At 40.5% G+C, this 15,391-nt stretch overlaps 1 protein-coding gene and 1 long non-coding RNA gene across 2 annotated transcripts; both read right to left on the bottom strand.

The window, feature by feature from the left end:
• Positions 1-2,585: 2,585 nt before the first annotated feature.
• LOC145779661 (uncharacterized) lies at positions 2,586-8,749 on the bottom strand. The gene is made up of 2 exons (XM_082591299.1): positions 4,339-8,749; positions 2,586-2,782 (listed from the first exon to the last, which is right to left on the bottom strand). The coding sequence occupies exons 1-2, from the start codon at positions 8,747-8,749 to the stop codon at positions 2,586-2,588; spliced, it is 4,608 nt and encodes a 1,535-aa protein (XP_082447425.1).
• A 121-nt stretch (positions 8,750-8,870) lies between these two features.
• Positions 8,871-9,673, bottom strand: LOC145780116 (uncharacterized). The gene is made up of 3 exons (XR_014290601.1): positions 9,313-9,673; positions 9,057-9,130; positions 8,871-8,956 (listed from the first exon to the last, which is right to left on the bottom strand). It is a non-coding gene; the product is annotated as an uncharacterized LOC145780116 (long non-coding RNA).
• Between the last annotated feature and the right edge of the window lie 5,718 nt (positions 9,674-15,391).

Genomic DNA, 15,391 nt, shown 5'->3' with positions numbered 1-15,391 from the left:
AAAATCAGTATGATCACTCAAAATGAAAGCAATGGGACTACGAATCCTCACTAAACCAATCAATCAATGGTCTTGTTGCACTGAAGATGACAACCTTATATTTTACTGATCCCTGGAGCTAACGTAAACCAGGCATAGATCTGTTGACTCAATGCAAACCCTTTGAAGGTTGGGGGGGGGGGCTGTCAATTCAACTTTTTTGTATCAACAGTTGTATCTCTAAAACCACTGAGGCTGCGACTACGAGATTTCTTGACTTTTCCTAACTGTTATTCACCTCTATTGAGCTAAAATTTTGAGCGAATAAAGGTTATAAATTGAAAGACATAAGGCATTTCTCAGCACATCCTCTGAAATATTTCATATTCTATTGTTCAAAATTTTCCCACCAGCTGGATGAAAGTAGCCTAATTAATTTGGCCCATGTCTCGTTAATCCTAACTGTTTCACAGCGTGAAGGGCATTGGCTGTATGTAAAATAATGTAAAAAAAAATAATCACAACATTACTATGCACGTTCTTCATTACTCTACCAAAAAAATAATGTGTAAACTCACGATACAAATTACACTCATAAGTGACCTCAACATTTCAACGTATATGAGCAGTTCTAAAATTCACATAGTTTTAATTTTCGGATATGCTCAGCGTGAATAATTTTACAAAGTGAATCCCAAATTTTGAAACCGTGCCAAAATAACATAAATATCACTCCTAAAGCATAAGAAGAATTGACAGCCCCCCCCCCCCCCAAACTGAGCAAGACCCCAGGAGCCCAATACTCTACCAAAAAAATAATGTGTAAACTCACGATACAAATTACACTCATAAGTGACCTCAACATTTCAACGTATATGAGCAGTTCTAAAATTCACATAGTTTTAATTTTCGGATATGCTCAGCGTGAATAATTTTACAAAGTGAATCCCAAATTTTGAAACCGTGCCAAAATAACATAAATATCACTCCTAAAGCATAAGAAGAATTGACAGCCCCCCCCCCCAAACTGAGCAAGACCCCAGGAGCCCAACCTTCTAAGGGTTAAAAGTCATGTCGACTTATTCTTGATGCCCCCCTTATCGAAAATTGTTCTTTGTAGTACCGATTTGAAGATGGATTACGACTATGAACAAAAGAATAAATTTTAAACTTCATATTTGTAAAATTGAAAATACAAATTGAAATTGAAAAAAAAATTGAAATTGAAAATACATGACGTAATGTCTTCCAACCTTATCACATTTTTTTCATTACGTAATATTTACCACCACCAAACCACTTTTGACGATCGAATTTGTTAATTTATTATTCGGTAATATGTTTAGATGATGTCACGTCATTACGCTGATTTGAGATATAATTTCATTCATGACGTCGTATGGATGAAAAACTTTTACAAGTTTTATACTCTGCTGAGATTAAAGAAGAAACATAAATGATAAATATTGGAGAAATTGAGTCTCCTTTACAACTTAAGAATCGAACAACTCAAAACTGCTGAAACAAACGTTTTGTTTAAGTGAAAGAATCACTGCAAGCAACCAATGCCAAAATGCGCGCCGAAGAAGTCATGGGAGTGTGAGGTGTCAAAATTTTAACAGGTTGTTATTTTTCTACATCAATGTGACGTTAGTTAAAACTTTAAAAAGTCTATATCTTTGCTTCTGTAGAAAATCTTTTAATCTACTGTACAATTTAGTCATCAAGGTTTTCCATACTTTTTTTAAAGAGAGAGCTTTTACCTCCCCCCCCCCCCCCCCCTTGCAACTTGAGTTGACTTACTTACTTAGGTTGGGATCCAAATATTAAAAAAAAAATTAATATGTATTAATAAAAAAATAAAAAAAAAAGATGATGCCCAAAACATTGGGGGGGCAGCTGCCCCGTCTGCCCCCCCTCTGCCGGCGCCACTGAGCATACAAACAAAAAATTAACATAGCCTACTTTATCAGATGGTGCTAGTTTTGTAGTTTCCTAAACATTGCTTAATTACATACATTTTTGCCAAAATTAGTGACTTTGTTGATGATAGAGCCCTGGGCAACTGCTTCACCTGCCTATGGCCTAGCACAACTTAATATGTACAAAGGTACATTGGATTAGTCAAAGATACTAGTCAGTGTATGGATGGTGTGATGTATTGAAATTAACCCATACTCTTACTTACTACTAGCTCTTGTTCTGACAAATTAACTCTTGAAAGCTCTCACTACAATGACAAGGTTACATATCCAATGTACCGTAGGCCCACAAACTAACCATTTGTATAAAAAGTATCCTCAGACCTCAGTCATGTTTTTAATACAAAAAACACACTGATAAAACAACACACTGATAAACAATCTACCCTGCCACAATAAGGTATTGCTAATCAATGAAAATTTGATCTTATTCAATAAGAATACAACAGCAATTTCACCAATACTCACTTCATACGATTGGTTGTAAATAAATGTGAAGTAAGCATACAATAAACACTACAGTACAATACTAAGCACGCTTGAAAAAACTGTTAAGGTGTGAGAGTAGCAATTCCATTGGCTGTGAGGTATAACAAATAACATAGGTGAAATGATGGTTGGTTATCAATGTTGCGCGAACTCTGGAACCGCACCCATGGTCTGAATGCATGCAGTAAATGTCTGTGAAGTGAGCCCCGAAAGGTTTCTTTTTTTCCAAAGTACAAATAGATCTCTAGCTTTTCCCAAGAAGGTCAAACTCGGTTGTTGTTTGATTCCATCAGCTTCAATTGGAGAACACATCTCATCTCTTTTTCGAAAAGCTGAAAAAATACAGTGCACATTAGCAATTTCTGAGTAGTGTACACCCATTGGTACACAACATACAATTTAGACCTACTATCCTCGCTAAAACGAACCTTTTTTGCCTCGAATTAAAGTCAGAAGACGGTGAATAAATGAGCAAAACTTATTTGCTGGGCCGTAATAAGTACTGTTGTCCCTCTACACAATTTCAATCTAATTAATTAAATTTAACAATCAAACTAAAGCCATTCTTTTGATCTTATTCTTACCTTTTGTAGGTGTTGTAACAGACATGATTTTCCACACATTTGCAATTAAATTTATGAAACAGGCAGCATCTTTTTTTCATTTCTTCATCTTTCGGAAATTAAAACATTGGTACTTTCACTGCAGTCTTGCAAGACTTGTACCCACTTTTACAGCTTGTTACACAACACACAAACCCCATTTCACAAATATAGATTATTAAAGCACTGAATTAATCATGTAAATTGGCATGAAAAGGGGAAGGCTTACGCTCTGCAGTGGGCTCTCACAGGCTGAAAATGATGATGATGATGAATTAATCACAATAAAACCTAAATGAAAGATCCGATTAAAACCTTGGATTGCTACTAAAATTTAACATATGTATGTATATACTTTTGTTTATAAATAACTTTCTGGACTACTAACAAGCTAGCCTTTTAGTTAGCCAATATTGATTTACTTCCTATTATAGCCTAGGCCTACAGCTATAACCTTACAGAACCACTTTAGGGGGCAAAATGTGTGCAATTTTAATAAAACATTGCTTAATTCAGTGGCGTATTCTCCATACATGCACTGCATGCCTTACAATTCTGATGAAATCAGAAATCTTTCAAGGACAACGAATTTATGCGTAGAAATAGAAAATGTTAATAGCAGAACCTCCTCGCTCTCTTAATTTCAATATTCGAAACAGCTGTTCATTTTTAAACTTTGCTGACCCTGGCAACCAGCCTAGACTATCTGTGGTTTTGTTAGCCAGCTTGGAGAAAGATATTAATTGCACAGGCTTTCTCAAGTTTGCAACGTTCTAACCGCTTTACCAATTGCACAGGTGGTAGGCTACCTGAGAAGCCATGATGCCAGCAATTGCCTAGGTTAGGCTACCAAAAAATTAACATTGCCAATTTGTCAGGCTCAATTTCACTTGCACCAGTAGGCTACCTAGGCTACAGTTAACTGACTAACTTGCTATAACTTCTACATCGAGTGCCAAGAAAATTACACTAACTCATTTTCCATTGATAATTATTTTATGCGCGCTTTCATTCATTTCAATTAACTGACTAACTTGCGAACTTTAACCTACCAGCCTGCTCCTGTACCAGACATTACTAGCAGAAGACCAAAGAAAGAAAACGTAAATGACGCAATGACGTAAGAAAGCGATACGGCTTCTGATTGGTCAGTTTTCGAGATAGGCACAAAATAGGGAACCTTTTGTAAATATGCGAGCCGGTTGGCGGATTCCAATGCCAGGTCACATTTTGTTGGCACAGATACTCATTAATCTTCTGTTGGTTCCACAGTTGTAAGGACTCACGCAATATTCTTTCAGCACCGACAAAATTCGATCCGTTGTCGCTATAAATGTCGGTTGGGAGACCTCGACGACCGATGAATCGTCGAAGGGCATCAATAAACGAGTCGGTAGACATGGTGTGGGTAATTTCAATGTGGATAGCTCTTATTGACATGCACGTGAATACGCAGCCATAACGTTTGAGTGAACTGCGGCCTTGCTTCACCATCAAGGGTCCAAAATAGTCGACACCGACATGAGAAAACGGAGGCTTATCGGGTTGGAGTCTTCCAGATGGCAAATCAGCCATAAATTGTTTGCCAACTTGTGCATTCCTTTTTTTACAGAGCAAGCACTTCCCGAGGACACGTCTAACGGCGACGCCTCCCTTCAGAATCCAGTATGTTTGTCGAAGAGATGCCCATGTATGGGTCATGCCAGAATGGCCCACTTGAGCATGGTGACTTGTAATCACAAGATCTGTAAGGTGAGAGTCAAAAGGTAACACGATCGGGTGCTTGGCGTCTTCTTCGATTGGTGCTCGCTCCAAACGGCCGCCAACCCGAATGACCCCATCAACCAATATAGGGTTCAATTTAACCATGGATCGTGAGAATGTCCTTTTAGTTAGCATGGCACCTCCAGATAATACGTTTAGCACCTGTCCAAAGCGACTTCTTTGCACATATTTAATCAGTTCCACTTCAGCAAGCTTCAATTCGCGGACTGTGATGGGAGATCGATTAAGTGGAGCTTGGCAAACCGAGGGTCGAGTCTTCATCATGAGGAACTCTTTGTAGCGCATCAACCACGCTGTTGCTTTCTTCAAGCGTATCAGCTTGGAATATCGATGAATCAATCGGTCAGTAGAACAAGAAGCTTCTGAAGCGGCACTCACGTAAACTTGTTGTTTCTTGACGGGCGCAAACTCTGCTGGAAGATCAGGTAGTTTTATTGGAGACTCTGGCCATCTTTCTTCGGCTTCCCACAAAAACGTTGGGCCAGACAACCAGAAACTGGAGCTAATCAGCGTACTCGCATTCATCCCACGGGACGCACAATCGGCAGGGTTTAACTTTGAAGGCACATGTCTCCATTTCGAAAGGTCTGTATTTTGTTCAATCGTGGACAATCGATTGGCAACAAGTGTAGGGAATCTTTTCCTTGCATTACAAATACTTTGTAAGACAGCGCTCGAGTCTGTCCAAAATCTTGATGTGCAATTGGGTAGGTTCAATTCTTTTCTCACTATTTTATCTAACCTCACGGCCATAACAGCAGCAGTGAGTTCCAGCCTTGGAATGGAAACTGTTTTCAGTGGGGATAAACGGGACTTTCCCATCAGAAATGCACAGTGAATCCTTCCTTCATCATCAACAAGACGGAGGTAGGACACAGCTCCATATGCCACAGACGAGGCGTCGGCAAAATAGTGAAGTTCATGCTCCGTTACCACGCCAAAGTGGGGAGGTTTGAAACAGCGAGGCAGACGTATGTCGTGAAGTTGGTGTAGCTGATTTATCCATTCATTCCAAGTGTCCACTTCAGATGCTGAAATTGGGTCATCCCAACCGAGACCTTGCTTGCATAAATCTTGCAACAACAACTTTGGTTTCAAGGTCACTGGAGCACCAAACCCCAGGGGGTCATATGGCGAGCTCGTCGCAGACAAAATACCTCTGCGGGTCAGGGGTCTCTCAGGTAATGGGAGTTGATACTTTCCATCAATCTGCTTGACTGATTTTGTCATCATGTCATATGCCATTCTATCCTCACGTGAGTTGGGCATGTCAAGCATTGATTTTTCATCACCAAAGTCTGTTTTCCATGAACACTCGATTTGTTGCTCGATGGCAATGTCTCTTGATTGAGCAAAGTTAACTTGAAAGGACGAAGAGGAAGTTGGTGACAGAGATGGGCCCAACAAGGACCAACCCAACGGGGTTTTTATAGCGATCGGCTGATCACGTGATCCCTTCCGTGAACGTTGAATGCAAAACACTTCTGGGTTGTCGACACCGATCAACAGTGTCACACTTCCACCCTTCACACAGGGAAATTCCAGATCATCTAGGTGGGGTAGTCCAGACAGTTCCTCTTGACTCGGAATGGCATTTGGAGTAGTCGGAATTTCATCAATTGACAGGACTCCAGACAGCTCAAACTTTCGTCTGTCATCTAGGGAGGACACAGACAAGCTTACAGATATTCCATCATATATTTTAGACGTGTTAGAAAGAGTCTGTAGTGAGATCTCTCTTTTATCCCCAGTGATATTCAAAACGTCTATTAATCTGTTAGCGCAAAAGGTTGCTGTAGAACCTTGATCGAGGAACGCGTAAGTCAAAACTTCATTGCCATTGTATCTAACCTTTACTGGCACAATGCACAGGTAGGCCTTGCAGACACCCACGTCTTTATCTTGCGGCCGCGGTTCCGTCACTGAACAAGAAAGAACTCCCCTTTGTTCTTTATCACTGCGTGGCTGAGATGAATTAGGTGGATTAGAGTTGTGGAGCAAAGTATGATGGAAACGTCCCTTGCACCCTTCAATGGTACATGTGCTGTCAACTTTACAGTCGCGAGTTTGATGCTTTGTGCTAGTCAGACACTTATAACATAAGTGTGCATCGTAAACCAGTTGTCTACGCTGTTTGTACATCATGTTTTTAAACTCGTCACAATCAACAAGCTTGTGCGACTTGCGTTTACAACATAGACAAGCATTACTGAAAGACGGTTTTGATACACCCTTGAGCGGAGGAACGTCCGTGTTAAATGCTGAGACTCGATCCTTCCGACTGGGTTTCTTTGCCAGGGTTTGGTGAGTTTCCTTCGCCTTATGAATCCTACTTCCGTAGAGGGAGTTCTGGATCTCTGCTCGCATGCCAACAAATTCTGCAAGATCTCTGAATCCTGCTTCACGGCTTGTGTTGTGCAGAACCATAACCGATCTCTCTGCCCATGCCTCTTGCATACGGAATGACAACTTCTCAATCATTACCATCATTGTGTCCAGAGAATTCAGTCCAGCAAACTCATTAATGTCATCCAGGGTTGAGAGACACACATCCATGGCATTGGCTAGATCCTTTAAGCCTTGAGGATCGTTATGCCCAACCTTTGGCATCCTCTTCAGTTTTTGCTCTGCTGCATTTGCGATGATATGGGGCTGGCCATACTCCAGGTACAACTTCTTCCTTGCCAGCTCATAGCCATCGGATTTCTTCACAAGATGTTCTATTGAACGCTTTACGTCACTATGACAATGTTGTAACAAATAGACCAACTTCCTTTGATCGTTATGTACCAGCGGGACGATCTGTGTGTCAAACGTCCGAACAAAATTTTGGTAAGTTAAGGGGTCACCCTTAAATGAAAGTATTTCTGGTCGTGGTAAGAAACGTTCGTCACTATAAGAGAAATGTCTACTTGGTTGTTGGGGCTGCTGATAGGAGCACCCTGGTTGTTCACCGACATGGGACATAGGTTGGTAATCTGGTCCATACGAGTCACGTTTAATTGTTTTCGGTTGCCAAGCCAAACTTGGCGAACTAATATTTACTTGAGGAGTCGAGCGTGCTGCAGGGAACGTAGAATTAGGCTTGTTAGCTTTAGTATCATGAGTAGCATAAGGAGATGAAAGGACAGGAGAAGATGTTTCTTGAAATTGCACAGAGGGTCTCTTTGTCAAACGGGAGGAAACATTCTCCTTGCTGTTTGGCAGACCAGGTGACGTGAATCCAGTTTCATCGACAGTAACGTAAGGTGAATCAGCGTCACTCATCGCCTCTGCCCGAGATTGCAATTCCAATTGTAACATTTCAATTTTGTGTTCAGCTTGCCTGCTCTTCCTCTCAGCTTCTATCCGAGCTTCTTCTTTCTTCCTCTCAGCTTCTTCTTTCTTCCTCTCTGCTTCTATCCGAGCTTCTTCTTTCTTCCTCTCAGCTTCTTCTTTCTTCCTCTCTGCTTCTATCCGAGCTTCTTCTTGAATATGAAGCTTTTCTCGCTGAGCCAGTTTCAGTTGGATCAGTACTTCACGTTGCTTTGAGCTTGCTCGCGAGCTGGTGCTTCCAGAGCGTAGGCTCACGGAACGATGTGAGGAACTAGGCTTCTTGTAAGACGTAGATGGCACAGGCAAGTTGGCTGTTCTTTCCAGCCACTCCTTGCAACGAGTGTCAAACTCGACCTTATTTTCTTTTATTAGGGAGCGTTCGGTTTCCCTATCATCTCCAATCATATTAACAACTTCCTGATATTTTCGGTCCACTTCGGAGCAGTAGGAACGGAATGCCTCCAACTTAGTACTAGGATGAAGCATTAGCCGCTCTCCATGCAGATAGGACTGCTGCAAATTTTTTGCGGCCCCATCGAACTCAGCTTGCTTGGCTGCAGAAGCATCCTCGAGTGGACTACTGCCTTGGACGCTCATCATAAATAAACAAATGTAGAAACAATTAAGCCTACGGCAAACCTTCGGGACTTGAGTGCTGCAACTCCGAGGACTGTCCACAATAGTCGAAACGCTTCTATGTAACGTACGAACACGCACACAGAGTGACGGTAATGTATTCAACTGTCGACGACAACGACAGCGACGACAACGAACAAGCAGAAGGTCAAACGAAGAAGAAGGTTTCTGTGACAACACAGCAAAACAACGATTAGCAAACAAAACTTACGAATTAGGCCTAATGCGGAATTACAGATGACGAATTATAGGCCTAATGAATTCTTACCGACTATTTTGTGGCGCACGGAACAGCACAGGGAGAAACCCAACAATTGAAAATTCTACCGTTGTAGATCGAAACTGAACATATAAACAGTAAACAGTAAAAAATATTGTGCTATAAATTTCACATCATAGGTGAGTCCCGTACTTGATTTAAACATCGAGAAATAAGACGAGGTACTTATTACACTTAACCATTGACACTAAAATTCACATTGGCCTAGCCTATCACCAAGGTTGCAGTAGGATGTTAAGCTTACCGTGAACTGTGATAATCACTGATTTGGCCACATAGGCCAACGGCAACGACAGATGAAATTGCTGCACAGAGTTCAACTATGCTTCAACCACACAGTACATTAACGCAGTAGGCTAACTCTTATTCAACTAAAAAACAGCAGCACCGTTAAATAGCTAGAATTAACTACCAGTCGCTAACTATAGTTGCTGTAAACGTTAAGCTGATCTTTACATGTAGCCTACTGCCACTTAACAAAACTCAAAGCACAAAGAAACGTAGTAACGAACGCAAAGGCGCAAATGTAATTATGACGTAACGATCACACCTCGAGGTGAGACAGCAGGGGTTGCCAGGTGCTACTTAGGGAATCCGAATTTAGTTTTTAAACATAGAAAAGGAGGCGGACAAATGCGACGTAACACGCATGACTAACCACTTGTTTGGTTTTAAGCTTTGCAGCTGTTGTTTGTGACTGACCAGTCAGGCCTGCCGCCTGTTACTGTAATGAATATTAATATTTTACTAATACTAACATTGTTTTACCAAGTGATTAACATTACCCTGTCGTGCTCAGATGCTGTGACAGCACAATGGCTAGAACGTGTTATTCACATTTGTTTGTTGATCGTCCCCTTCAAAATGTTACACATTTGCGAAACTCTTACATAAGCCAGTTTTATCCAGGCCCGTAACTAGCTTGGAGCACCAGGGGGGGCAAAAAGTATTCTAGAGGGGGCCCAACTTTTATCTTCCGTATCATGTACGAAAACGATGTTAGCATACAATGTGGGTATATTTACGCAAAAAGCCAAAAACAATAATCGTATTACAGTGTTTATGTTAGCATAGATTATTGTAGAAACAGCAGCGTGAACAGGCATTATAGAGTCAATTACATGCTGTAGCTTAAACAGTTACACTGACGACAGGATAGAAATTGAGAAGCAAAATCATTTTTAAAACATCTGACCACCAACTAACTTAGTGCTAAAATGGTTAAAAATTGGCATAGAAACCGCAGCGAAATTTATGATTTTGCAGTTGATTCTTTTGTTAGTTAATCCATTGCTTTTCATGGACTTTGAGTTTTTTTTAGTTTATTTACATTTTCCTTTAATGCGCTGCATAAATCATACAAAATATAGGCCTACCTATACATAGAAAATAGGCGTTTAACTATGATCAAATAGGGCTGCAGCCGCTGCACCTGTCACTCATCGTTTTGTAAGATTTACAATTTACTGATTTACTGATTTACAAAACGATGAGTGACAGGTGCAGCGGCTGCAGCCCTATTTGGTCATAGTTAAACGCCTAATTGTAGCCTACAATGTGTACATCGTACCTCATTTTATCTAGAGCAGAATCAACAATCATCTCTTCCAGATCAATCCTTTAATGATAATAGTGAGAATGTATTTCACACCATCAGTGAAATGTATCCTCGCCATAGATAGGTTAAATCCAGATAGGATAGACTAGATGGGTTAACAAGAGGCGTGGATGAACTTCACTGAATCTATCAACAAAAATGTTCAGGTCTATTGTTTCGGTCATTTCCTTCTTAAAACCCCACAGAACCAAGTTCGCCTGTCTCGTCTGGAACATAGACTGCGTGTAGGCTTGTCTTCGGGACTTAGTAAAGTCTCGAACTTGTCTATCCAAGATAAGACCGTGAAGCCACTCTCACAAAGCGCACTACTGGATCTGAGTGATGCCACAGTAGCGGCAAGCTTATATACATTCAGGAATGCCGGTCGTTGATTGTACAGTTCTTTCAGTACTATATCGGAATTCTGGTGTTGTGCAAATTGCACATGGTCATGTAGGAACTGTTTTGGGACTTGTAATTCCGCCTCTGATGGAATATCTATCTTCAGTTGCGTACATAGTGGCATGAGCGATTCACTATCCAAGAAATTTCATTTTTTCTTGAATGGGCACGAACAGATGTGTAAAACCTTGAATTGTCTGCAAATCTGAGTTTCATGTCCAATACTATTTTGTCTATCACTATCTATCAATTTCATGATCATGTTCTTCTTTAGCTATCTGATCATGCAACTTGTTGGATTCCTGCAGAAGCGCATCATATCCATCATCACTACGTAGTAACTGAATCACGCTTCGTAAGGAAGTGTAAAGGCAGAATACGCAAAGTATTCCATGGCGAAAACAGCAGTTATAAACTGCAAGTATAGAAGCATAGCCTACCTAGAACGCAAATGCCAAAGTGGTTGTCAGGTACTTTAGTAGCGCTTAGTGGCAGTCAACTGCACAGTACTCTGGAGACTGATCGGCTATCTCACTGCTCAGCTCAATTGGAAACTGTTGCAAGCCTACCACTCTGGATCTAACCAGCAATAAATCTCGAGTCTGTCTGTTTAACACAACATTCGCCACACCATTAAGCACACAATGTTTACAATTAAACAACACAAGAAAATTGGGTATAAAACTAAAAAGCCAGCGAACAGAGCTAATTAAGATCATATTTCCCAAGGGGGGGGGCGAAAATTTTTGCAAGGGGGGCTTCGCCCCCCCTGCGCCCCTTCTAGTTACGGGCCTGGTTTTATCTTAAACTTTTATCACAATTTAGAGCTGAAAATACGCTTAGAATGTACCTAATCAAATGTGATTTTTCAAATTTTTCTGGGAGAGGCCCGCAGACCCCCCCTCTGTTGAATTCGCCTTCGGCGAACACGCAGCACTCCCATTTCTAGAACTCACCAGCCGCCACTGGGTGGGAGGGGGGTTAGACCAAACGTTTCACTCTAACCCTTTCAAAATATGGAAACACATGTATAAACACCAAAAATCTTACTCAAATAAAGTTTACCCCCTTGAACATGAGCGTAGAAAATTTTGGACATTTCAAATTTAATGAATCAAATTTAATTTAATTTTGGAAATTAAAAAGCGGCGTTTTTCGAAGCTTTTTAGACATTTTGTTTTGATAGGTTTAAAACAAAATTAAACAAATTCAATTACGTTTGACAACAAAACTATCAAACAATTTGCAGCGCAAGTGGTCTGGGGGTGTCACTCAATAGCAACAGAATTATGTTTAACGTTAGCCAGTTAAGCTACACAGCTTTCTGTCAGTGTCTTCGGCAAAGTTGAAGAACAAGCCTTTTCATGGGAGAAAGGAGGTTATTAGAATTTGAGTTTGACTAGATTCTATTTCAAAGTCAAACTTAGCCATTTTTGGTGCATTTCCATTTCCAATGCTTTTACCTAAATGAAAGTGTCTATATTGGTTGGAAAAACGTCTTAAAGGTTATCTAACAAACATAGAACGACTCCAGCTTTCACAAATTGCTGTAAACCACTCACCCAAACTTCTAGAAGAGGAGACGTAGAGTGCTAATAACAAGAGCAAGCGCCAAGCGCGATAACCAGAACCAACATTGGATCTGTCCTTTTATTACGACGACTACAATAATAGGCTTAATAACCTGTATAATTAGGCCTATGTTTTATAACTTAAATCACCTACGTATTACAATTTGTTACCCCTTTAACAAGTTATAGATCTACAGCAAAATGACTCCTTTGTTTAGATTTGTCAGTTTCTAGCAACCCTCATTGCAGCTTAATCAGTTGGCCGGCAAACACAGAGCTCAGTGTGACGAGACAAATCAAGCAAGGGCACAATTGGTCCGAGGGTAGCATCATGGTAGCATTCAACCAAACACGACAGGACATCAACAACTATGTTCACAGCTTTGTTCTTGCAGCTCGATTCGAACGCGATGCAAGTACGCTGCCTTTTCATTTTAAATTGGTGCAAAAAGTGCCTCTTTGCTGCAAGCAAATACAAGTCCACTGACAATGCTCTTTGCAGTTTTAAATAAACAAACTAGATACGTAATGAAACTGTTCGAATACAATATGATGTCATCATTTCCGTCGTCATTACCCTATGAAGACAAGTATGACGTAGGCCATGTCATCAACGGACAGTGCGCAACGCAACAAAGCAACGCTCATCAGGGTTTGGTCAACCTCCGTAGCCTAAAGAGGACCGACCATGTTTGAACAAACCCTAAAAGAGTTTGTTTCTCACCAACACAGCATTGAATCACCGGGGAGCAACATTCGCTCCTGCATCGTTTCATAACTTAACGGTTCAAGACCGTTCAGCTCGAATGCCAATCGAGGGTTTGCAGCGAGAACTTTGATGAATTTTATTAAATTAATCACTTTCGCACCGATGTGTAGCAACGTTTGTTCGATGTAAAAATTGCGTCAAAAGATATTTCGGGCAAGAACACTTGAAAAACGCTTCTGATACACGACCTGTGGATATAACTTGACATTTTGATCTTTTTAGTTGCTGTATTGGTTTGGGTTTTGTTCTAAAACGTTCGCTTACCTCTGGTGCAAGGCTACTTGAGGCGCCCTTTTGCTGGTACGCGCTCAGTGTCGCGTTGCGCGATGTCTTGTGACACAACAGTGCATATGCTCTTACACCACATTGGTGTTTGGCGTAAACTTATGAAAAGACGTCTTGCCCCTATGTACTAGCAAAACTATTCGTTCTGAGCATTTGCGTCGTGGCAAAACGATGTCATATAAGCTAAGCTTAAATAACATGATGCGTGCTACTGGTGCAAATTAAGTTAAACTATCACACGATGTACAAAGTGTGATAAATTAGCTTAATTTGCACCAGAAGAACGCATCATGTTATCTAAATGCTTGATGAACAGCCTCATTCAATTTTCAGCATAAGCCTTCATAGATGTGCCGTTGGATGTTAGAACACACAAAATCCTCATCAAGCGAACAACTTAACGCAAACATCTCGATGCAATAGGCCTATTTACGTAATTCTACAAATTATTTTCATTTAACAATAGTTTGTCACTGAAGAAACTAAACATTCCTGCTTTTAACTTTTAAAAATTCTCGTTTTTTAGACTGCTACAATCTAAAACCTTTAGTTTTGCAATTTGTCAACATATTTGAAGATGTGTACCTGACTTCGAGCAAACAAAGCAAGAAGAGTTTTCTCTTGTCGTGATAATTCCCTGAACCGAGGAACCATCAGAGCCAAGATTATGAAACTTGTTAGGAAAATCCATTTTCATAACAATTTTGATTGTTGGATGGTTTTAAGTTTCGTTTCAAAGATAAAAATAAAAAATGTATCGCGCTGTTCGGCCTTGGACTTTCGCGCCTTCTATTGCGTAACAATTACGTTGGAATGAAATCGTTTGGTAATAGTTGTCATAACGACGTCATTTCTCAGTTAACTTTCAATTGTAACATCATCGATCCTCATTACCATTCCTGATTCATAGCCAGGCACACGAGGCATTCCACTCAATGGAATTCACATAAACAATGACGTCATTAATTGCTTTCTTCTGAGGCATAGAACAATCATCAAACAAACACTTCACAAGCATGAAATGTTGCAAAAACATGGATCCTTTCCATCGCAAACATTTACGCGTTATAAAAACACAATAATAAAATCTTTAAATATTTTAGAAACATGGAATGACATTTTCAACTTTTACCGATCAGAGAAGTTTTGATCATTTTCCTTAAAATTTACAGTTTTTAGCGACATTGTAGTGCCACCTTGCGGTTTCAATACTTTTTTTTCTTTAACGCGGCGATTCTGGAACCAAATCTTGACTTGCTTCTCTGACAAGTTGAGACACTGGGAGATTCCGATCCTACGCAACCTGGTCAGGTACATATCGGATCGGAACTCTCTTTCCAACTCAATCAACTGGCGTCCTGTAAACGCTGTCCGCATCCGCTTTTTATCTCCGGATTGACTTTCATCCGTAAAAGCGGATACTGATCCGGATATCGATCCGCTGTCTTTGTGAATGCGTGAAATCGGAGGGACAATGTGGCAATTGTTTTGAACGAATGATTTCTGTTTTAAACTTTGCGCTGTAGTTTCATTTATTTCCACAGTTCGTTTTCCTCCGACGTTAGCTGGAGTGGTTTGATCTCCTTGTGAGGGATTCGGATAGCCCGGTAAGCAGGTTACTACACCTTTTTGGGACAAGCTTTGCATAGTTTGAGTAGAATCCCTCTGGTGGCCAGCCTGAAGCAACTCCGCAGTGGTA

Source organism: Aplidium turbinatum, chromosome 11, assembly GCF_918807975.1.
Source record: "Aplidium turbinatum chromosome 11, kaAplTurb1.1, whole genome shotgun sequence".
NCBI lineage: Eukaryota > Metazoa > Chordata > Ascidiacea > Aplousobranchia > Polyclinidae > Aplidium > Aplidium turbinatum.
This window is presented reverse-complemented; position numbering and strand designations above follow the sequence as displayed.